At 35.3% G+C, this 24,213-nt stretch overlaps 1 protein-coding gene across 3 annotated transcripts in view; it reads right to left on the bottom strand.

Annotated features, from left to right (window-relative positions):
* The window catches only part of MAP3K2 (mitogen-activated protein kinase kinase kinase 2), a 50,387-nt gene that overhangs the window by 22,838 nt on the left and 3,336 nt on the right, over window positions 1–24,213 (bottom strand). For all 3 annotated transcript variants that reach the window (XM_053947524.1, XM_053947525.1, XM_053947526.1), the window contains exons 2-8: window positions 11,006–11,075; window positions 8,474–8,592; window positions 6,876–6,916; window positions 4,392–4,491; window positions 2,560–2,673; window positions 1,864–1,963; window positions 809–939 (exon numbers count right to left, since the gene is read on the bottom strand). In XM_053947524.1, coding sequence (XP_053803499.1) covers window positions 809–939; window positions 1,864–1,963; window positions 2,560–2,673; window positions 4,392–4,491; window positions 6,876–6,916; window positions 8,474–8,592; window positions 11,006–11,009 — 609 coding nt within the window. In that variant the 5' untranslated portion in view covers window positions 11,010–11,075. The remainder of the gene's footprint in view (window positions 1–808; window positions 940–1,863; window positions 1,964–2,559; window positions 2,674–4,391; window positions 4,492–6,875; window positions 6,917–8,473; window positions 8,593–11,005; window positions 11,076–24,213) is intronic.

The raw sequence follows: 24,213 nt of genomic DNA, 5'->3' as shown, positions 1-24,213 counted from the left end.
TCTTTCTCCATTGCCAATTCTGTGAGTAGTTACATTCCTGCTCCTTTTCCTGCTGTTTTGAAGGGCAATTTTTATATTCAGAGAGTAGGATTTTTATTCTGCTAAGTGTGCTGATATCCTACATTAATGCAGGTGAGTAAGAAGAAAAAAAAAGTAAGATACACACATTTAATATCACATTTGTGATCTTTATACACCAAAAAAGTGAATTTGGGAAGTCTTTCAGAGCCTACTTATACCAGGCCTACTTCCATTCCCTTTCCTCTACCCCAACACAGTACCTATCACACAGAATCACAGAATATTCTGAGTTGGAAAGAACCCACAAGGATCATTGAGTCCAACTCTTAAGTATCAACTGAGTCCAAATAATTCTGACAGATTCAAACTCTTTCTTAAAATCTCCTTTTAATTACCTGGAAAAGTTGTAAAGCTGGTCCTGCTTACATATCATTCTCAGTAAAATAAAGGGACTTGTGATTTCTAATGTTTTCCCCTGCCATCTCTGCTGTTATTTGTATCTATCACTATCTCACTCAACTATCACAGCAATTAAGAATATTATCTTTCTCCTTGTAACAGCATATTTTAAAAATTGAAGAGACAGAGGGAAAAAAAAATAACCAGGTTCTGCAAGACTAAACAGCACAATTATTTCAACCTTATGTCAAGGTTGAAACCAATCAAGTTTTATAGAGTTATCATCAATTTTTTGCTATTCTTTCTAATAAGTCCATATCCTTCTTAAACAGCAGCATTTCACAAATAAACTTAACAAAACCTTGAATTTCAATAATCAAAGATGTACCTGATCCATACTTTCCGGAATGAATTCACCCTCACTGTTGATACTGGTGAAGGATCCATTTCGAGCCACCTGATGCAGCTCATCTGGAATGTACCCTGGGGGAGGTGAACTCCTATCACGAGTATTAGAACCTTTTGAAAGAAAAGGGGCAGGTCAGAGCCTCTCCACTAACCCAGAATTCAAGGCTTTATTCAAATGCTTCACAGGCACTGAGCCTGCCTGGATCACTTCTTGCTTTAGAAATCCCCCAAATGCCTGTGCAATACAAGACTTAAGTATAGCATTTAAAATCTGCAATCCAGAAATTATGAAAAATCTGTGGCAGAGTTGCCTCAATGACATTAAAGAGAATTTTCATTATACAGGAACAGAAATATAATTTGCCCACACATCTAGCTGAGTAAATTCCTTCTTTTGAACAAAATCAAAATCCAATCTACCCATGTCAACTAATCCTTTCCATCTCTTGAGAATTTCAGTTTTTCTTTGTTGAATATTAAGTCTGTAAGAACACAAATACATATATTCATAATAAATGCATAATAATTTATTAAATTGTCTGGAAAATTATTCATTAAGCTCTCTATTTTCATAACTAAATTTGGAAGTTAACATCACCCAACTTTAAAACATGATTAAGTAAAAAGGTTACATCAATCCCAAAATCAGTATGTTAAACAAATGCTCACACAGTAAAAAAATATGGGGGTCCTAAAGTGAGCAAGGAAACACACTGTCATATAAGCAGATTTTTCAGTAGCTCATTCCTGTATTGGAAAATAAAGGGGAGTACTAACATCAGCTTTTTAGGTTACCTTGAAATAACTCTACATACAATTATTAACTTGTGGGGTTTTTTTATATTTTCCTGTATTATATATATTTAAAACATTAAAACTTTTGTCTTAACATTCAAAATCCACTCCCCCAAATGCAAACTCTATAGTAGTCATTGATGAGTAGAAGAGACAGTCTGTGTTGAGAGCAAAATTTTCATGAAGAGAAAACAACAAAAGTAATTTTTACAATTAAAGCTATTGAAAGGCGCAGCTTACCTAATACAGACAGTCGCCTTTTTCTGTCTGTCACACCAAACACTGTATTATCTAAATCTTCCAGTGAGGGCAAGGGTTCCACGTTATTTACACTGGGTGACTGAAAATGCATAAGTATTACAACCTGCAGTTATTACTTTACATTCCTGACAATAAAAATACATTTTAAACTTTATAGGCTTTGTGCAGTACATTCCATTTTTTAAGCAGTCAAAAAAGTAGCTTGCCAATTTACATCACAATTCATCTATTTTAGTAGCTCATTTGTAGTCTTTAAAATTCATTTTCAATATGCACGAGTATACAAAGCCTATGAATATCAATGGCATGACACCAAAATATCTCAGCATTTAGTCTGTAAACCACTAGCCTTTGCTACAACAAATATTGAACTTCCCACATATGACTTCAAGATCAGTTTCAAATAACTACCATTACTTAAATTCTGTATGGTTTTTCTTGTATCATTCTACTAAGGTTCACTTTTCTACCACTGTAGGGTAGGCAAACAAAAAGATAGGAACAGGATCTAGGAAAGATTTAAAACTGAATCAGTACAAAATGCTAATGGACGCTTGAAATGTAGAAGCAATCAGTATTATATTCAACAGGGAAAATTCTACCTTTAAGAAAAGATACAAATTATATTCCATTTTGAAAACTGAGGAAAAAGGCATTTTGCATGTCTGCTCATACCTGTGTATTTCCATGTATTACAAGCAGTATCTTGAGACTCTTCATATGTACACTGCGGTCAAGTAGTTCAACAGCTTTGTCCAGGTCATCCTGTGTGGTTAATGGAATTACAAGCTACAAAAAAAGGGGCAGAGAGAAAAACAGGACAGAAGAAAGAAATGAGGAATTCAAGTGCAGAGAAACAAACAGAAACTTTCCTTTCATAGCAAACAACTTGAAAATAAACCTTATTAAATGATCCCTTAAGTATTAAAAAGTCTGGAATTCAACCTTAACTCTTCCTTCAGATTCCTCTACTAAGCAGAACAAGTCTTTACAAGAAGGAACCATTTTGCATATGTAGAACTTCGATATCCAAAAGTTTCAGCAAAATGGGTACAATTGTGTCAAGCCTAAATTAACACAAGTCTGTAAGATAAACATAAGTCTTATTTCACAGAGTATAAAGCAGATTTTTGTATATTAAATGTTACAAACACACTTGTTTAAAGTTAATCACTGAAGTTAACAGAATTTCTCCACTGAAAACCAACATTGGTTAAGGAAGATGTGATCCATGTGCAACAACTTGAGTCCTCACTAGAATCTTACTTGGATCTAATTAACTAGGCGTACGTGCATCTTTAGAACAGAAAATTTATCCATTAATGGGCAGTTGAAATCTGAATTCTGTAACAATGAAAATTTGGCTTGTGTTTCAGGAGTGTAAATTACAGCTTCTGCTTCTAACAAAGGAAAAACAGAATACAGATTTTTAAATCTATTCTACTTGTAAACAGCCACAGTCAATGATGCTTAAATACAGTGATTTTATACAAAAAGAGAGGGGATTGAGGAGGAAGGTCTTGATAAAATGAAGAGTATGCTTATTTGTTAAATTGAACTTTTAATACTAATGACACATTATTACCATTGCATTTCTGAAAGGTGACGGGTGATTTGCCAACTAGTGCAGAAGGTAAGAAGCAGAAAACTTACTCAAATGCCTAAAAATCTACCAGTGGAAGAAGCCGAGGCTAATGCATTATGAAGGGCCATTTCACCTGACCTTCCTAATATCCAGAAACATTCTGTTGGAATTCTTCATTTTGAGGATCAGTTTCACAGAATTGTCTGAAAATGTAATGAGTAACCAACAAACAGCAATCACTGGCATTTTCTTCTGCAAAGATGCAGGGCAGATACAGGAGTTACATTGTGCTTAACCGAGCAGATGAATACGCCTTCATGCACTTTGCTGACTCAAGGCAAATGCCAGATGTGACCACTAAGAATGGATCCTGCATCTGTAAATACATTTGCTATTAATAATTCTATCCCTACTTCTAAAGGAAAGCCAGAAGTAATACTGATCAGGCATAAGTGGCTTTACAGTGCTGGCCCTGTTACCAAGAAATCTTTGGCAACCAGACACTTTAGAGGAGCAACAGTTAAGCCTGGTCCTCCAATCTACACATTATCTAAATGCAGCATTCTAGCAATTACCTAACAAGATTAATCCTTAAAGAAAATTACCTACAAGAAGGCATAAAAGCTATTTCAAATTTAAAAACATGACAAAGCTCAAAGAGGTAAAGAATTTCCCAAGGTCACTGTGGAGGCATCATTATGATATAATACTACTCATGAAACATTTCATGCATTTCCTGCCTATCCTCATTCAGACAAGACTTACACGTTTGAGAAAACACACATACACACATTAGAAATCTGGGGTTTTGTCACAGAAGTAAGTTTGGTCACAGAAGTGGTTCCCACTTCTTACAAGAGCAAATTTCAGCCTTAAAATGATCAATGGCCAAGGCAAGAACTTAGATGATACAGAATATTACCTCATTATTGCTGTAATGTAAATCCATAGTCTGTCCAAAAGCAACTTTAGCTTTAGCTGCAAGATCTTCAAGTTTAACAGGCCTTGGTAATTGCAGGATCCTGAAACACAATTTAAATTATAAGGAATTTATGTCCATTACTTATGAAAATCTGGCAACTCATTACTTAGGAACTATCTCAGAACTAAATTTACTGCTAAGAAGACTATAAGAGGCTATACTTTTTCCCTGTCCTCCTTATTTTGAGACTTTCAAAAAAGAAAGAAAAGCAATGAAATATCTAAAAGGGATAATCAGATACAGAATTAGATGTCATTGTAGCTATTTTACTTGCTTAATGCTTCGCAAGCCTCCATTTCTGAGGGAAATTCTTAGAAACATCTACATTTTTCCACTTTAGAAAACTAAGACAATGCAGTACCATAGGCTGACAAGCATAAGCATCAGAAAGGAGTTACTCCTGCAGTCCCCGTATTTTGGAAATCTGAAAGACTATCTTACCTGAGGAAGGTAACTAAATGTCACCATCTTTACCATAATGAACTACACACTCAAACTGCCCAGTCCATCACTAACTGTGCTTCAAGTGTGCTCCTGAAAGAATGGTGCAGTTGTAGGTCAACAACTTAGATTTTCTTTTACCTCAATGTCCCATCAAACCAATTAGCTCAAACTGTGTATAACTAACCTTTTACTATAGAAAACCAGTTTGTTTTTGAGATACAACACCATTAAACAAAAAAGAGCTTTTAATAGGGACTAAGCTATTAAAGTACATTCAATTCACATTCAAAAAAGAAAGAGCACTCAAATTCTGTGAAGTAGAAGAGTTAGCAAAGGGTACCTTGTCCCTTTCATCAGCAGTTCAGTTAGTAGTAGTATGCAGTTTGGGGAACATTTTTTCACACTGAAATGAGGCTAGAAACCAGGCCACTTCCAATTAAAATTTATTTTAAAAAAATAAAATCTTTTAAAAAATACCCTGAAAAACCAAACCAACCAACCAACCCACCCAAAACCCAACAAACAGCACTTCTCACTGTAGTTAACAATTTGGGCAGCAAGCCTGCAATTCTACCCATCACACTACATGCTCCTTGGAACAAAGTGCCACATTCACTACTGAAAGCAAGTCTGGAATCACTTCTCTTTTTCACTTCCCTTCTTAAAAACTAGTGAGATAGCCATTGCATAATTTTTTTTTTTCCTGCATGATTTCTTCCCTTGATCACTAGAGCTACATGCTCAGGCAAACCAAAGTATAGTAACTCATGCTGAGCAATGAGCCTAGGCTGCCCAGTACCCTTGGACAAGCAGGTTGAAGTCACTTGGGACAATTCATCACAGACCTAGGCTCATGAGTATAAAAAAATTGGGAAAGGTATCTTTCCATGCACTTACTTTATGCTTGTACTAATATTGAACTGGTTAACTAGTCCACTGTGAAAGTGAAATATGATGAACTGCAAAATGCACCATCTGTGCAGACTGGCAGCATGTAAACATTCCTCGGTTTTTAAATTCATGCTTCCTCTTATTTTACTAGAAATTTTTAGGTAGATGAGACCTCAAAACTTTCAAAAAAACATATTCCCCCCAAATTATATGGAGAACTCAACCATTACTGATGCACTTTTACATGTGATGTTCAGAGAGTAACACTAAGGGCTGCCCAGAACTAGTATAGGTTTTATTGAAGCTAATTTTTAAAAAGAATTTAATATTTCTCTTGAGAAATAGCACACCCAGGATATTACTTAGGGTTTTTTGTAAGTATTTTCAAAGATCTTATTCTATCATAATTTCTCTGTATGTAGAATGAAATTTGATACTTTCAGAAAGAGACAGGCAAAATGCATTGTCAACAAACCAGTTCTGCATGGACTTATACATCCAATTCTGTAAAAACTTTTGAGCAGCCACCAGAGAAGAGATTATATAGAGACAGATGTTCATATACTTTAAGCAGGTGCATCATCCACCTCTCATAAACAAAATTTAAATAAATTTTAACTGATTAAATGAAAACAATCTGAGTCTAATAAATTTTTCTCTTACAGTTGTCAGACTGGCACCCCTGAAGTACAATCCAAACTCCTCCTCTAGGTATTACAGTAACACTAAATTATCACACATTTATTACACACACAACGAAGGACAAAAATGTATTTTCTGGTCTATTCAAACTTGAGATCTATTTTAATGACTTAAGTAATTATTCCAGGCTACAAACATCTATCTGAAGGGTAACCAAATGAAGGATACTACATTGGACATAGTTACAGTACAATATTTAGGTGTTTACGCATCCTTAGAATCCACATTTTAAACAGTTAATTCTTTTTAAATTGTGTTCATAAAAAAATTAAATTTAAGCTCAAACAAAAAAAACTTAGAGATCTGAAACAGTTGAAACTGTTAATTTGAAACTTTATGATAGAGCATAACAAAACTATAAACAAGGAGACAATACTGTTTCTTTACCTTTTTTCACCTCGATGTTCAAATTTGACTCTAACATCATTCTGTAAGAAGACAGATAAAGGAACCACTTTTAGTTCGTTATTACCTCTTTTGATGAAGTCCATGGACTCCCATTCAGTACTCCTACACTAGAACTAAATTCCATATTAATTTTCTGCCCTTTCCGATAGATCAAGTATTTTAATAAGCTGCTTCTGCTGAGGTACATGATAGAGGCTTAAAGAGTTCAAAACCAAAAAGTGTTAAAACACAAAAACGTATTCTGAAGTGCAATGAATGCATCTGTAAATAAACATATTATTTTCTATCAATATATGTTAATATTATAACACATTTATGACTTCAAATTTAATGTGGAACTGGTTACCAAAGAATTCTGTATCATGAATAGGCAGATGCATTTAGATACCAATAACATGTTTGTAAGTACACTTTGCAGCTGAGCATTCCAGGCCTAAGAAACATCTCTTGTTTCATAAGCATTACCATAGAAACCCACACATACAATTAAGCCAGCAGTCATGCAATACATCTCCAATAACCATCTCTGTATATACTTGCAGTTACTTGGAAATAACATTGCTTTGCAAAATCATTATTTTAAAAATCAAATCGTATTAGCAACTATTGCAGGAAAAACAATAATGCATTCATCTTCCAAAAGAATTGATTTTCAAATTATTACTTTCAAAATCCACAAACTGAAACAGTGATAAACATTTCTTCTAACTTTCTAAACATGGATTATACTCAAATCATTTTGGATCACATATGCATGTTATCACAACGTCTAAAGTCACAGCTCAGATGTGAGTTTTATGACAGTAGCAAAGCACCACTGTGTTACACACTGAACTCTCATAAGTTTTAAAGCACAGACTGAAAATTATGTAGACATTTGGTTTTGACAGTTTAAGAGCCAAATATATCTGAATATTTTGATTTTTAGAAGTTTAAAATAAGTACAAACTGAAGCTTATTGAACTGTAAATTAAGGATCAAATCAAATAAACATACAGTTAACTCAATTTAGGTAGAAGTCTACATCCTCTCCTAAACTCTCCATATAGTAATTCAAACCTATCAGCTAAGTATTTACTGATTTTCTATTTGTATTCAGTATCTATAGAAAAAAGATGCAGCTGGAAAGAACTCTTATTTCCAGCTGCATGAACAAGAAATTGAGGCAAAAGACGCAGTGAAAGAGTTTAAGCATGTTTCTGCTGCTGTACTGACATTCTTTGGTACGATACAGGTGACAATTGGGTAATCTACTAAACCTATAAAATTATTCCTTGGTATTTTAAAATAGTATAATTTCAATATAATAATAACAACAAATATAAATCACTTTACATATGGTGTAAATACCTCTATAATCTTCAATTTATTTATTTAAGCACACACTATGATCTGCTCTGAAATGCCACCATTTCATTTTGCTGTTAATATAAGAATATGAACAAAGAAAATGGCAGCACACGTGGGAGACTAATAGCTCATTCTGGTATGCTCACTTGTCTGGCAAGAAAAATAATTACAGAAGTCACAGCAGGACATTCCATGTTCAGTACATTAGTGAGGATATTGAAGATTACCTGTTTTTTAGGGGAGGATGACTTTGGTTTTCCTGTTTCTTGCTGGGGCAATACAGGACGACTGGCCTTATGAAGCACAGCCAAATCCTGCATGATTGAATTCAAAGCTTGCTGCTCGTCTGCTCAGAGAAAAAGACCAGATAAGTGTAAAAGACTGTTACTTTTGAAGGGCATTACTGTCTCATTTCACAATTAGGCAGGCAGTAGTCTAAAATCTAAGAGTCTGCATTACACTTCAATACATAACTGCCAAATTAAAAAAAATTGTTGCCACATTGTAAACATTTTTATTTTATTTATCATTAACAGTGCTTAAGGAAATACCTTAATCAGTAATCCCAATTAAATAACAGGTTTAAAAAAATTGAAGTCATAACAAAGATTAAACTTTACACAACTGCAGGCTGCATTAATAAGAGAAAGGGGATGCAGGGGAAAGCCTTGTCTACTTTGATTCAAACAATATCCATAGATGAGACTTTGACTTCCCACTCCTTTCCATAAAATAATAAAAAGCAAGTTCTTTTGAACTATTTCTCCTGTGTCCTGAACAGGCATGATCATGCCCAGGAGAGGCATACACAACCTCCCACATGAACACCTCAACTGCCTGAGCATCTGCTGATAGCCCATGGAGCATTATAAAAACCCAAAACAAAAACCCCACCACAACAAAAAAAACCAATGAATAAATCAAAAATAAAATGCCACAGAACTTTTCCAGGACTGAAAATACAGAGGACTTTAGGGCTTAAAGGAAGAATTCACATGGAGAATCAGAAGCTTTGAACCCAGAGGACAATTTAGGGGCAGGAATACATACATAATACATACATAACCTACCTAAGTTAGGTTTCAAATTGACAAAAAATCCTAAATTCTGACAATCTGCTGCAGCTGATGGCATGATAAACAAAATCTGCCCTAGAACTGGGATGTCCCTTTATACAAGAAAGTACTTAGGAGCTCAAAAGCCTGTACATCCATCACTAAGAGTAATTTATTTCTAATATTTTATATTAATTCCTTGCTACAGCAATAGTACTGCACTAAGTATGTATCTAGAACACTGGATAACAGTATTTATCTCCACAGGTGTTGACTGTGTGCCTTCCTGCTCCTTCACAATGGATATGCTTGTTGAAGAGTTCATTGCTAAATGCAAAGCAACCAAAGAACCACATTCCTCAAACATGGACCTGAGAAAAGCTCAGCATTAAAAGCAGCAAGCAAGCACCCTATGTATTCAACAACAATGAGAATTCCTTCATTCTACTAAAATATAACCAAACATATTTATCATATAAGGAAATGTAGGTGTTCTAATTTAATAGATTGCTTATAGAATAGAAAATTGGTCTGAAAACGAATAACCTTGATTACTCATGCTGTCATTATTCATAACTCTACTAAGATATGCACATCTATAAAAGAAAGTTTTACCAGTAATATTTAATAGCAGAACTAAAGGCATTCTTGCAGCTCAGTGATTCATTTCTCACACTAAAACACACTTCAAAAATTGCCCCAATTAAAACAGTTGAACTATTTTATTGTGTTATGGCCTATTCCAGTGTTCAGCAATGCAAAACCTAAAATAATGTTTTAGCAGTTGGTTGGAGTTTCCGGTGGTTACTAGATTGCGTATTTTATACAAAAGAAACCAAAGTACTGTGGCACAGCATCTAAAGTTACTAAATATCCAATATGACTCAACAATAATTTCTCTCACACACAATGTCAGAGAATATCAGAAATCTGAAGACTGCTGTATTCCCAGATGGAGCAACTTGATTATTAAGCATAAGGTTAGAAAAAATGGGAAAACATTAAAAGATAAACAAAAGCAATATAAAAATGTGTGTGGTGTGATTGGTTGGTTTGTTGGGATTTTTTGGAGAGGGAACACTGAGAAATGATTACAATAACAACATGGTCAACTCAGTAAAAACATACAACTTGAAAAATTGACATACAATTTAAAGTAATACAAATGTGCCACATAAGTAGAACAAGTCCGACCATCTGCACTGTAGATGTGGCTTTGCACTGTAATGACACAAGGCAATGAGATAAAACTCTTATATGTAGTTTTTGTGTTTTGAGTTTGATTCTTTTTAACACCCATTACCACTCAGAGCACAGTAAGTATTGTTCAGTACCCTAATACCATGAATGTCAATTTCCTAAATTTGAATTTGTAAGTACAGCTGAAGACAAACACCTCTTGTTTCACATACAAGAACTGTGAACACAGAGCTAAATTTGATGCCGTGTTTATGTCTTTTTGTTTTGTTTTCCCTCAGCAATGCAGTTTTATAATAAAAAAATAACGAGGGAAAAGTTCTACATTATAAGGAAGGGGAAAAAAACAACCAACCAAACAAAAAAACCCCAAGAGGAATATTTTCAACACTAGTGAAGCTGCTGAACACTGCCTTTCATATATAGATGTTACATTGTGTTAAACAGACAAAGCACGTTTCCCAGGAATTGTAGTAAATTTTTATCTAAGTTACACAGAAGACTTACCCATTATGGCAGCGAGTCTGAAAAATCAAACTTCAGGGAAATGGTTGCTTCATTAGTATTATTTTATTTCCTAAAACACAAAACCAAAAACCCCACAATTACTTAAGTTGTCAAAGCCATGCAAAACAGTCAACTTTTCATTCTTTATGGGCAGTTTTTCTAAGATTCCACATAGTAAACATACATATGAACTACAGATAAGCTTGCAGAAGACACACATATGATATGTGGAGAAAACAGATATTGCCCACAAAGCCTCACCAGCCTCTGAGTAACATATAATCTCTGAAGACACCAAGCCTGAACTAAATATTCTTCAGACCAAAGCTGATTTTAATCTCTACCCACACCCCCAAATGATGATTAGTAGCTTAACAATAACACTGTACTACATGGGCTACCCACAACTCCAGACTTTTATTACAAACCAATTCTTTTTTTACAGGTCCCTGTATCTGGTGTTCACAGTTCTGTGTTCAGAACTACATACATATAGTTCATATCTATAAATACATATGAAACTCACAGCACAAATCAAGAGTCACCAATGCCTACTGATTGCATAAAGTAGAAAACTTCTGCCTTTTACCTATAAATCAGATAAGTCACCTACTACCATCTATTACAAGCGCCAGAATAACCAAGAAGAGCTTAAGGAAGACCCAGAGCTCCCACTACATAATCAGAAACCAGTTCAGCTAAAGAACACACAAAAAGCACATGAAAACTAAAAGAAAGCTATAAACATAGTTAAGGTGTATTCTGAGTTATATACTCCCAAGTCTATGGACAGCCTCCCAACAATACCCGAAACAGCTTCCAAGTGTTGGGGGAAAGAAACCTCAATTTGATGCTTTGTAAAGTATCAAAACCTGTAAGAGTGTGAAAAGTAAACCTGGCTGGGCTGCTCACAGCCTCAAGGCACAACCCCAACTTTTACTGTTAATGGGGTCTTCAGCCTCCTGATACCACCACAGCAGGAGACAGAAAAATCTTTTTCCAAAAATCCCACCCAAAACAAAACAAACCAACCAAACAAAATGGTTCTGTTGCTCTGTAACAGAAAAGGAAACCCATGAAGACAAAAAAGCAGGGGATTGACACTAATCCTCAGAGAGGAAAATGGGCTGAATTTTCACTTATTTGCTGAATAATAGTGGCCAATTGCACTCAAAATAAGGACTGTATCTTTGAACCTTGCTCTCACACAAGATGCCAGATCTGATTGACTTATTGAACAGGGATTACCTTTATGGCCTAAAATATTGGAACTAACATTGCTTTCCCATGAGCAATTCTTTGCAGCTTTTGCATCCCTGAGAGTCCAAAAAAGCAGAACATATATTAAATTATTTCCTATGCTATGTTTTTTGTATCAGCAGTTGCCTTGGAGAATCTTCAAAAAATTATTCACTAAAATGCTTATTAAAAATTTTTTAACTCTGTATCTGAGCCAACTGTCTTAAAATGAGAGCTAATGTAATGTCTGTTTTAATTAGCTGTCTTAATACATTAAACATAATGTATTTCATTATTTTAGATGAAGCACTTCTGTAATATTTATTTGTAAGCATTTCAAAGAAATACAGTAGTTCTGTGAGGCATTTTAAATCTTCTACCACACCAGAAGAAAATAAAACCAACCTATATCTCCAAACAAAAACACTCCAGCTGTTCTTCCTCAACCTAGCTGAAAAAAAACCAAACTTGGAAGCTGAAGATATTTGTGCATAAGGGCTCACATAGCGCTGAAGAAAAAAACATCTGCTCCAAGTTCCTCCAGCTACAACAACTCATTCTTTAGTATTAATCTGTAATATGTCTCACTAGAACATAAGCTAATAAGTGAGCTTATTTTCCCCTCCACTTCCTTCTTATTCATTAAAAGAAAAAAAAAAAACAACTTAAGAAAATTAAATTTCTCTGAATAACTTATGTTTCTTATTTTATTGCCCCTTTTAACCAAAATTCTGTGTTCAAATATGAAGTATAATCAGTCACCTTAACAACCTTTGTGTTACTTTAAAACTTACATTTAATGTTACTTTAAAAATAAGCTAACAACATTACAATTTCAATTAAAAACATGACTCAGACCCAATTTTATGAAGGTCTTTATGAATTCACCTTGTGAAATGAAAAAAGACTTCTGTTTTTAACTGATCAATTTCACAATGGGTTATAACAACAGGGTGGTTGTGGAGAATGAGTAGAAGAAAGATAACAAAAATCAACATCTTTCAAACAATTATATATAAATTCAGTAAAAAAGGTAAAAAAGCATACCCTAATCCCTGGCTGCAAAGAAGCATTAGTATAACACACACACAAGAGTAGATTACAATCCAAGATTAAAAAAAAAAAAAGGAAGCAAAACAAAAAACTGAAACTCAGAGAAAGACTCAGGAGAAGCAAAGGCTGCAAACACAAAGAACAGACGCAACGGTAGAATAAAATTATGTCAAGGTCTTGCAGAGAGACACAATCAGCCTGAATTTGAATGTAATTAAAGAAGGGATGACAGAATGAATTTCAAAAAGGTGTTTGCTACACTCTTATCACATCATCAAGAAGAATATCCTAGCAACAGCATTTTGTATATAAGGGTGGAGAGATGCTGATTCATATTCATGATTCACTTCCCACCAGCCACCTTCCAGAGTCTGGAAGTCTTTCAGAATCTGAGAAAGCTAAAACCAATTTCCAAGAATCATCTGGGTATTTTCTTTCTTTGGTGGATTTGTCAGTGCAAATGAAACAAAGCCTGAGGACCAGTAAGCCATGCAGATGATGCAGCTGTTTCAGACACTCTGAGCTAATTGCCCATTCTCACACCATTCTATAACCAGGGTGCCTCAGTTACTAAATCAAGAACAAAAAATCCTCCAGTGAAGCAAGCAATCTAGCTTAGCCTGATTTAGTAAGGAATTCAGACTTACATAGGAAGACTTTACCTACATAGAAAGGTGAAAAGGCCATAGAAAAGTCCAAACCTGTTGCAATAGTGGGGCAAGAATCTCAAGGATACCAATTCCCTCCATTAAATTTTCACTAAAATAAATGAGTACAAAGATAAATGGTTTCCAACCCTTACAGCAAAGCAAAATGACATAATGTGAACTCAAAAAAAGACAGATGCAGTGTAATTATTTCAATCACGGGTAAAGATTAAATCTGACTTACACTGTATTAGACACTAGCAAGTTACACCAAGACAATACAAAACCAGTGTCTGCTTGCATTGCTATTTAGAGACACCCTTGTCTACAATACATGAAGGAAAAAGAGCCAAGTAAAAATCAAGAGTGAGCATTCACAGGTGATTTTTCAGACTCTAGAATGGACAATCAGAATATCAAGTAAGACTATAAAATTTCATTTCACAGCAAGAAGAATGAGCCAGATAAAACGGTTTTACTCTAAAAATGTTATTCTTAAATAATCAAATGCTTGGTCTCACACAACCAACATCCTATAAATCACAGCAAGCAAGGCTGACAAAATCTCATAGTCAAATATACCTACTTAACCTTTCACCAAAATAATGTGCAGCACTGCTTGTTAAGGTTTTTATTTAAAAAAAAATAAACCCAGTATCTGTGAACAAGACAAAGAATAATACCTACATCTGAACTTCTGTAGCATTTTTCATAAATCAGAGCAACTGTTGGCATAAATAACAATAATGACAATACATAGTGTGACAAGCATAGAAGTCAGTATTGTTACAAGACATTAGAAGATACCTAAAAGAAAGTAACTCCATAGAAATGAACATAAAGAAGAGGATTGTATATGGACATACACACAAATGAACATTGGACAAAAAGCCAGCCTTTTCAAAGAATATGAAAGCAGCAGCAGTAGGACAAAATCATGAATGACAGAAAAAAAGGGCATTGAAGAAGAGTAATGAGAAAAAGCTGAACGGTAACACATCAGATGTGAGATCAACTTTAGAAAAATTTGGATCTTTAACATATTGTAATAATACATTAAAAAGGTATTCACAGGGAAAGCACATAAGGGAGAAAAAGATTAAACTAATCCAAACCAAAAGCCAATGATACATTGCTAAATTAAGGTAACATTTGGAAAACAAAACCATAGTAATAAGTGCAAAACATAGCAAATGCCTCAATTTCAAAGTTTACTGCCAAGCAAAATATATCTTCTTGAAACAATTACAGATTAGTTAACAGAACTAACTGCAGCAATCACCCTATTTAGGTTTTTTCCAATATATTTGGCTAAGTATCACATTATATTCTAGTTATTTGCTTTAAAACTTCTATTACTTAACAGGAAACCCAGCTGATGGACTAAAATAAAAGAAATCCATATTCCTACTTAGCAGAAAACACCAATGAATATGAGTCTTACTGCAGGCCCCTGGAGACCAACAGTGATGAGGCAGGCACAATGAGATAGACAAGTTATGGCCTAAGGAAACTACCTGAATCATGTCTGAAAATAGCTGCAGTCCAGCAAAATGTATTTAAATACCATTAAGTGTTTTAAATACATATAATTTACTGTGGTTACTCTCTATTTATTATTAATTAAAAATAATACTAAACACTTTAAAACTGAGATGAACTGCATTTATGGTACTAAAACTGACAGGACTGCTTTCTGAACTTCTATACTCCCTGCAACCAGAAGGGCATCACCCACAATTAGAAGCTGTATTTCATGCAAGTCTAAATATTGTGGTTTATTACATTTACTCAGTAATGTTTCTGCATTGAATACATTTTGACATACAGACAATCATTCAGACAATTGGAAAAAAAGCTGCAGTCACAAGACTGGACAGCCTTAGCAAAAAACAATTGAGAAGAATTACTAAATCACAATGTAATTATCTAACATAGGTGCAATTAAAGAGGCATAGTGAAATCCTTGTGTGTACAAAAATGCAGTGAATGCAGAAGCCATCTTGCTTCTGTACACAACCTGCAGGCACAGTGCTCTGTGCAGACTGCACATGTGGGATGGCTGAAGCATCAGAATCTTTGTGGCTGGTACAGAGGTATCAGGTATCTCTACAATGGGCAGACTTGTGATTTCTTACACTGAAGACTTCTAAGATTTTCCTGGCAAGCAAAACAAAAAGTGAATTTGTGTCTCACCAAGCCCACAGGAGCATGCAGACTTACCTCATCTATACAGCTACAGACATGATTTGGTATTTGTATATTTTATGAAAAGAATGGTTACTAGCTGTACTGCTTTTCAAGTTCAATTTAATATACAGACAAAAAAAAAGTAACAAAAATCTCCAAACCAATAAAACAGACTAGACTTGCATAAAAATCATTATGAATGGTGCCCGCCCAGTTCCAGGAAGAATAAAACCTCAAAAATCAGTTGCTGTCAGATCTAGCACCTTAAATGCTGCTCTCACTCAAATTACCTCGGAAACCAGATTTCAGAATTAACTGAAGCATCCAACGTGCTCAGTGACAATAGCAAAATTTCATTCAGATTAAATCTTTAGTTCCCGCTGTTCAATAAACTGTAATTTGACAGAGTCATGTAACATCAGCTTGATGAACTATGATCTTGACTTGAAAAACTTACAATGTGCTGGAAGTTTTGAGAATGTAAGGACAGTTTTTAAAGACTGTTCTCATAAAAATGGAAAGCAGCAGTTCAAGATGAGTTTATACCAAAATTAGGCTTTTGAGATAAATATCTTAACACTTACAGCAATATTCACAAAGAATAACCATAGTCTACAAAAGCTAATCTCTCTATACTTTCTTTACAGTTGACAGGGAGAGATAAGCATATTTAGAGAGTTTCAAGACACTTAAATGCAAGTTTCCTGCTTTGAATGAACCTCTTCCTTCCAAGTAGTATCAAGAGGCTCTATTAGCTAACCTACTCCATTTCAAGTACACCAAAAAGATAAGACTGTAATTGGCCTGAAACAGAAAAACATCTACTTTCCTCAACAAGACCTCTTTCCTCACCTGATTCGAGTTTTACAGAACTTCTCTATTTCCCGTATCTGTCATTGCCTCGGCAGCAGCCAAAGCACTTGACAGCTCACTTCTCAACCTAACTGAAAAATTATTTTGCTGATACATCAAGCAAATCTTTCTTGAAAGTCATAATGCTTTCTTAAGATCTGTTCATGATTTTTTAACTTAAAAGTGTTAAATTGAGGAAGGGTCACAGCAGCTGAAACTTGCAGACAGCAACAGCGACACCTTGCAAAATATGTTAGTGCTGCCAATTTTGCAACAGAACATAATGGCTGCAAATTGACTGTTCATCCTCCTCTCTTATCCACGACCAGATTTTCTCACAAACATATGTCAAAAAGCAACAGACACAGTTCACTGGGCTACACATAACTGCACCACTGCCTCCACAGCATTCTAGCATCTTGGAAGTTTATCACCACCATCATGGTGGAAAGCCCTAGCACCACAACACGAAACTTCCTTACCATTAGCTGGGCTATATGCTAAACAAACTGCTTAGTGCTATTCACATAATAAAAATGTTTAAGGTTAACTCAATATATTAAGATAACATTGGAGTGTTAACAAACACACACACAATAAAACACTTCTGTGATGTTTGTAACTTTATCCTAATTTATTATCTTACATTAACTGAGTAGCTGCATAGGTGTCTCAAGCAAAACAGATGTATGACATTTTTAGACTCTAGAATCCCGTGAAACATGCACTACAGTGAGTGTCATAATGAGATTTAGGTGCTTCTGTGTCTCCTTCCAAAAATGTCAAGTGGTGTTCTTGGCTCAGCACTTGTTGCTGCCATTTGGAGCCCTTATGCTGAAGCTGTCATTGGGGGCACCAATGTTAGTTTTCTCCAAACTTAAGACTACCAAGTCAAAATACTTGTGAAGAAGGGCTAAAGGTGCTATAATGAAAACCATTCCTCACTCCAAATGTAACTGCTTGTGCTCTATCCAAGGTCCTACAGGATGATAACTGTTTGGAGCAGGGTTTTGTCCAACAGTTCAGAGCATACACCCTAAAAGAATACAGTTTAGCTCTCACCCTTGAGACAGCATTCAAGATCACCAGTTCAGCCAAAGAACTAACTGTACAGAGTACAAACTTAATCCTACCAGCACTACGAGTACTGATGATTCCTGCAACCTTCACTATTCTAAGAATGGAAGACCATGCTACAATCAGCAACAAATAAATGGATTTTAAGAGTAACCACTCACTAGAAGAGTAAGCCTATCACAAAACACTTGTATCAATAATATTCTACGACCAAAAATGAAGTACATTAGAAAAAAATGCAGTCTTCCAGCAGCTACTAAGTGCTGCAAACAACTGCAGCATTTCAATTAATGTACAAGAGTGATTACACACAAATCATCAGTCAGATATGGCTTTTGAGGACATACAGAAGAAAGCACCTCCTTCAGCTTCAGTAACTAGTTCTATTCTTTTCACTTAACCTTCCAGTTTTGTGACTGTGATGGGTTGAAATACAAGCATTTTGGGAAATAAGCCAGACAAATAAACCCACTCTCAATTTCTATACCTAGTCTTAATATCTACCTTCAGGTACTGAAATTGCAAAGCTTTGTTTTTCTTCAGTCTAACAGTCACATTTGACAGAATCTTCCATTCAGATGGAAGCAAAAACTATTTAGAATTTGCAGCAGTCGAGAGTTTAAATCACGGCTGCAAATCACATCACCATTTCAAATCAAGTACCAAAAAAGATTAACACAAGGATACATACAAGCCTTTTTGATTAATATGATCCACCTGGCACTTTGCTGTGACGCCAGTAAGTCTCCAAGGACATTTCTGTGTCTCCACCATGAAGACAGCTCAGTCTCAATTACTCTCCATCTTCCAAATTTTTCAAGACATAAAGGAGAAATTGTCCCCAGTGAACAGCCTCTGTTATATACTATCTTACTCATTCCTCAAAGCACAGTTGATCCTGCACACTACTCAAGGCAGTGATACATTGAGGAAATCCAGAGTACAGTAATAAAAGTATGATTTTTCTCATCTTCTGCTGCCTTGCTGTAATGTTTTCCCACTCCAATAAAACACCAGCACCTGAAGCTTCTGCCTAAAATGCATTTCCTGGCTCATACTCAATTCTTTCTCATTATGTACCCCACGTGCTCTTCTCATCGTAATTCAAATTAGCTTTGTACATTCAGACAGTTCATTTTTTTCTGTCCTCAAAACAAATATAAAATGCAAAATAAACCGACCTCATAATATGCTAACATGGAATATTTAAGTAGATAAGACATTCATGAGCCATACACATTTCCAACACAGAATAGAAAAAACACCCCTGAATCCATCTCCAATTCAAGAATAAAACATGCAACAACAAGTAGCAATGAATTGAACCAGGGCACCCCAGGTATGGACAGACTCAGACCTCTCACACTTGGAACTGTACAGATTGCTCAACAATACCACCAAGAAGACAGGCAAGTGTTTAATTAATATACACTGATGGAAACAGAGAAAACTGTGTGTACATGCACAGGTAACACACAGCATGCAAAATCCAAATATCCTTTTATATGATTGTGCAGCATTTTTGTAGCAAGCAGGTCTCAGTGCGCAGGTCTAAATGGACAAATTTGTAAGTTTTTAGCCATATGCAGTAGGCACTGTGTTTTAAACTGGATGAATCACAGAGGCTAAAACACTAAGACATTGCTAAGCTATCAAGTGCACAAACTCTTCATCACTTTCTACTTTGGTAATAATCTTTAGCTCCCTGTGAAAAAAAAAAAAATCGTAAATCAACCCAAACCCTCATAATAACATTTCAACGATAATGTAAAAGTAGAATCCTAGGTTTGTCAAAACACTCCAGAATTAAATGCAAAGACACAAAAACAACGTACTGTCATAAGGTTTCCTTCTCACACCTGCACTAGCACGGCTCTTAGCAGTGGGTACCAAATTATGAGGACATCTATGATGCTTCATTACTATACTTGTCCCTCAAGTGATAAAATTGAAAGAACCCTCATAAATACAGCTAATAAGGAAAACAACTACAGTTCCAGAGAAAGGATTGCTGTCTGTGCCCACTTCTACCAACTTTAAGAAAACTGTTCCACTGCTAAGGTTGCATTTGTGTCAAGAGAGTAGTCCTGCTTGTCTACACTAACTGTTGCTGCCCAGCTGGACCTTAATGACAAGCAGGAGATCTGGAGCCAAGAGATGATCCAGCTGAAAAGATTTTACATTTTAATTAATAATCAGCCCATCAGTTTCACATTCTACAGTATCCATGCCAATACAAGAAAAGAGTAAGAACACTTGCTGGAATCAACCCTCCTGGCCACTGCACAGATCTGGATCTTTTAAAAAAGATGACATGCATAATGCAGGGATTTCAGGAAATTGCACAATATTAAGTGTGACATACAACAAACTACAAATAATGGACATATGCATAATTGTGATAGACCAGGGTAGAGCAGGTCCAAAAAGAGATCCTCACTTTCAAATCTTGGTGCACTCTGTGTACATGTATAAAGAACTGACCTCACTCAGTATCATGGTCTATTTGGATTTATGGTGCTGGAGAAGTCTTGCCAAAGGCCTTCCTGCAGTCACAGCATAAGAAAGATCGACCCTTGCATGAATAAATTGGTTAAAATATAGAAGACATAGGACAGACATAGCTGTTTTCAAAAAGAACGATACCAGAGGGCCTCCACAACTGTGTGTGTTGTTCAATATATTCTAGATTACCCAAGAAACAGGAGCTTTCTGAAGCTCCTATTATTTGGGAGAGCAAGGAGAGGACTGATGACAGTAGAGGTGGTCATCTTTATCAGAGAGAGGACTGAGCAATAAAGCAGGTCATTAATTAGACTGATGAATGGAAGTACAAGTTGAGTGGAAGGGAGGAAGGAAAGCAACAGTTCCAACTTTGTACACGAGAAACCAATGGGCTTTGCACTGAATACTGACAGCACTCAGAAATAAAGCCAGTGTTAGGAATTGTGAACAAAAAGTGTGAAACAGATCACTGTCTTCACATCTTGAACTCCATTAGCAATCCTGGGACCTTCAACTCCAGAAGAGGATGTAGAAAAAGGGTAAAGGAAAAAGGGTAAAGGATGTAGGAAAAGGTACAATCAAAGGCATAGAATGGGTTCTACAGGGGAAAAGAAATAAGCAAATTAGGATTCTGGTTTCAATAACATTTGGGTGTGGAGAGAAAGTGATAAAGGGCTACAAAATTGTACAAGGAACAGAGAGATGTATTGTTATAACACACAGAGAATGTCCACTCTCCTCCAAAAGAAAGATGACACCAAAGGAATTCAGTAAAAAATTTTAAAAAGTTAAAAAAATAGTAGCTTTTACTAGAACCACTTGCATACCTATTGAATTTCTTATAAAAGGATATTTGGATGCCAGACATTTATTTAGCTGTATGCAAAAAAAGTCTGAGAAAAAAATCCAAACATTACTACCTACCCAAAAACTATTCCAGATTTAGAATTAACCTTTACTAAAAAGAATTAGGGATTGAAAGAATATTCAAGCTAAGAATGCTTACTCTTACTGTTCTCACTCTTCCATAACCATTCATTCATGCTCATCATTGCGGGATGAATACTGGATTTTCTTTTGTTTGATTCAATCACAGGTTAAGATTTTACCTAAAACTTGCCAGACAGTTCACCAATAACATATAAATTTGCTTTTGAAAGTCTCATTCAGTATTCATGATAGTGCCAGTATCACAAACACAGAAGCATAACAGATATTCCATGAAGGAACTTGCTACAGCAAGGCATTCATTAAGTCAGTCATTAAGAAGTCAAAAAACGCTTTTCTAAGCCCAACTTTACACCAAGACAGTTTCATCAAGCCATTATGGGAAAAAAACCCCACAATTCCCATGGAGAATAGCTATTCTGAATGATTTTTATTTTTAAAACAAAGTCTTATGCTGGAGTTACAAAAATTGTGGCACTGCTAAAAACACACATAGTCAGTGTGACAAAACAACAATTAAATACAAGTTGAATTTTACCAGTTTTCCGTTGCTGCATTAATAAAATATTTAGGGTGACAAATCTCATGCTCTTCAATAGAATGTTGTATTTTTTTTAGATTTTATTTAGAAGTTTAATTTCTGCTTGTGTCAGTATTTTAGCTTTCTGTTCTCTTTTTATTATTATAAATTCAAACAGCTTGATCCAGATTTTTACAGTTTTCAAATGTTTGTTCAAAGATGAGACTATAGTTACTTCTGGTAACATGGCATTTAAACTGTTAGCATTTACAGACCTCTTATCTACATTACTTTTAAATAATTTTAAGGGCAGGTGTGATGTAATCTACACTGACTGCTTGAATACTTCTTCCTGCAAGAAACTAAAGTAATCATTATTGGTCTCCATTTAAATTTTTGTGAAGAACACACTGTTGAAAGAATTGTAAAATTTGTCCCATCTGTGATCTAGACTCAAAAATTATGGATAAAATCATTTACATAAGTCTGATAAAATGGAGTAAAACCAGGGAACATGCTAAACACATCTGTTCCATAGCTGACTCTGCAATTCTTCCAATCAAGCATGCCTATAGGATTAAAATTTCTTCTGCTACGTCACTGGACCATATGACATCTCAAAATGGCAAAAGGCTCGTTCAGGTACAGTTACACTAACAGATGTTACCTCAGCAATATAATTTACTTCAAAAGATAGCACATGTATAAAACAGACCAGTAAGGACACACTTGTGCCAACAGAAACTGCATCTAACCCTAGGAGAACTTGTCCTCAATCAAATTTCCTGTTGTAGAGCAGGCTTATGTTCCAAAAGCCACAGGGATTGCATGTGCTGGGAAAGAGATGTGGAAGAGCAGCAACTGCATACTCTACTAAGTCTAAAAAAGCTTAATAGAAGAAAACTAACCCAAAATAAAGATTGAATTCAATACAGTATAAGGTTATATTCCTTGGAAAGATAACTCCAATTCATATATATGAAGAAAGATAGCTGACACAATAAACACTAGTATGAGCTCCTGTGTTAGCAAATGCAGGAGCCAGGAACCTGATGCTGCTGGCAAGAAAAGAAAAAAGCCCCAACAACAAAATAAAAACAAAACCCAGCCATACCTGCATGCACACACCCTAGAATGACATTTTAATAAGGCCATCATGTTACTTCTGCTACTTGCAGAGTAACTTAATTACTCTGTTGCTCAAAAACTGCATGCAGAACTTTGAAAGATACAGACAAATCAGTGCACAGTGAGACTGAACAACAAAAACCCTGTTTGGACAGTTTAGTAAAGAGAAGTCTAAAATAAAAGGAGACAGAGGAAGAGTCTTCATGTATGAGGACTTGGTGAAAAGAGCGCAGAAACCATTATCCTGCATGAGTAGTAAGAGTTGGATGAGAATTAAATGGCTTAACTAGCACCAAGACAGAGTTAAATGTTAAGAAAAGCCTCCTAAAAACAGTAATAGTCATATGTACAAATATGTCATACGTATAAATAGATCAGTGAAGAGGTGTGGTATTCCCCTCTTCTGAGCTTTTTAAGAGAAGATCAAACAAATATCTGTCACACATGATTTCAGCATATTTCCTTCTGCCTCTGGTGGGGGATGACCTCATGAAATCCCTTCCCTTCTTACACATCCATCATTTCTTTCTTCATCCAAATGAGAAATATTAATCAGTGTTATAATATCTGAGCTTCAAAAGTACAGTCTTCCCAATACAAACAACAGAAGGATATGAATTTTATTGCATTGCTGTTGTCAGATTGTTCCTGTGCTTGGCACAAATTGTGTCAGGAAAACAAAAAGCAGCATCCTTTACTGCTGAAGATAATCCACAAAAATGGACAAATGATGATTTCAAATATAGGAAGAGAAGCAAGTGAGAAAGATATTGTGAAAGAGTCAAAGAAAAAATGGCTGAAAACAAAGTCACAGCAAAGAAAAAATACTTCAGCCTAAAGAAAACTATTCTCCTCTCACAAGAAAAGCTGAGTTAACGTTTGCTGGTATACCTTAAAAAATATGCAATAATTTGAGATACAGAAGTACACATAAGTAAGACTTCACAAACAGATGGGAAAAAGACACATCTCTACAGGACTCCCTGCCTTACCAATTCCCAACTGCCAGTTTTTAAAGGAAAATGCAGATACTTCTGCTTTGGTCCTGC

The sequence above is a fragment of the Vidua chalybeata genome, chromosome 7, assembly GCF_026979565.1.
Source record: "Vidua chalybeata isolate OUT-0048 chromosome 7, bVidCha1 merged haplotype, whole genome shotgun sequence".
NCBI classification, from domain to species: domain Eukaryota; kingdom Metazoa; phylum Chordata; class Aves; order Passeriformes; family Viduidae; genus Vidua; species Vidua chalybeata.
The sequence above is the reverse complement of the archived record's forward strand: the minus strand, read 5'-3'. Positions and strand labels throughout refer to the sequence as shown.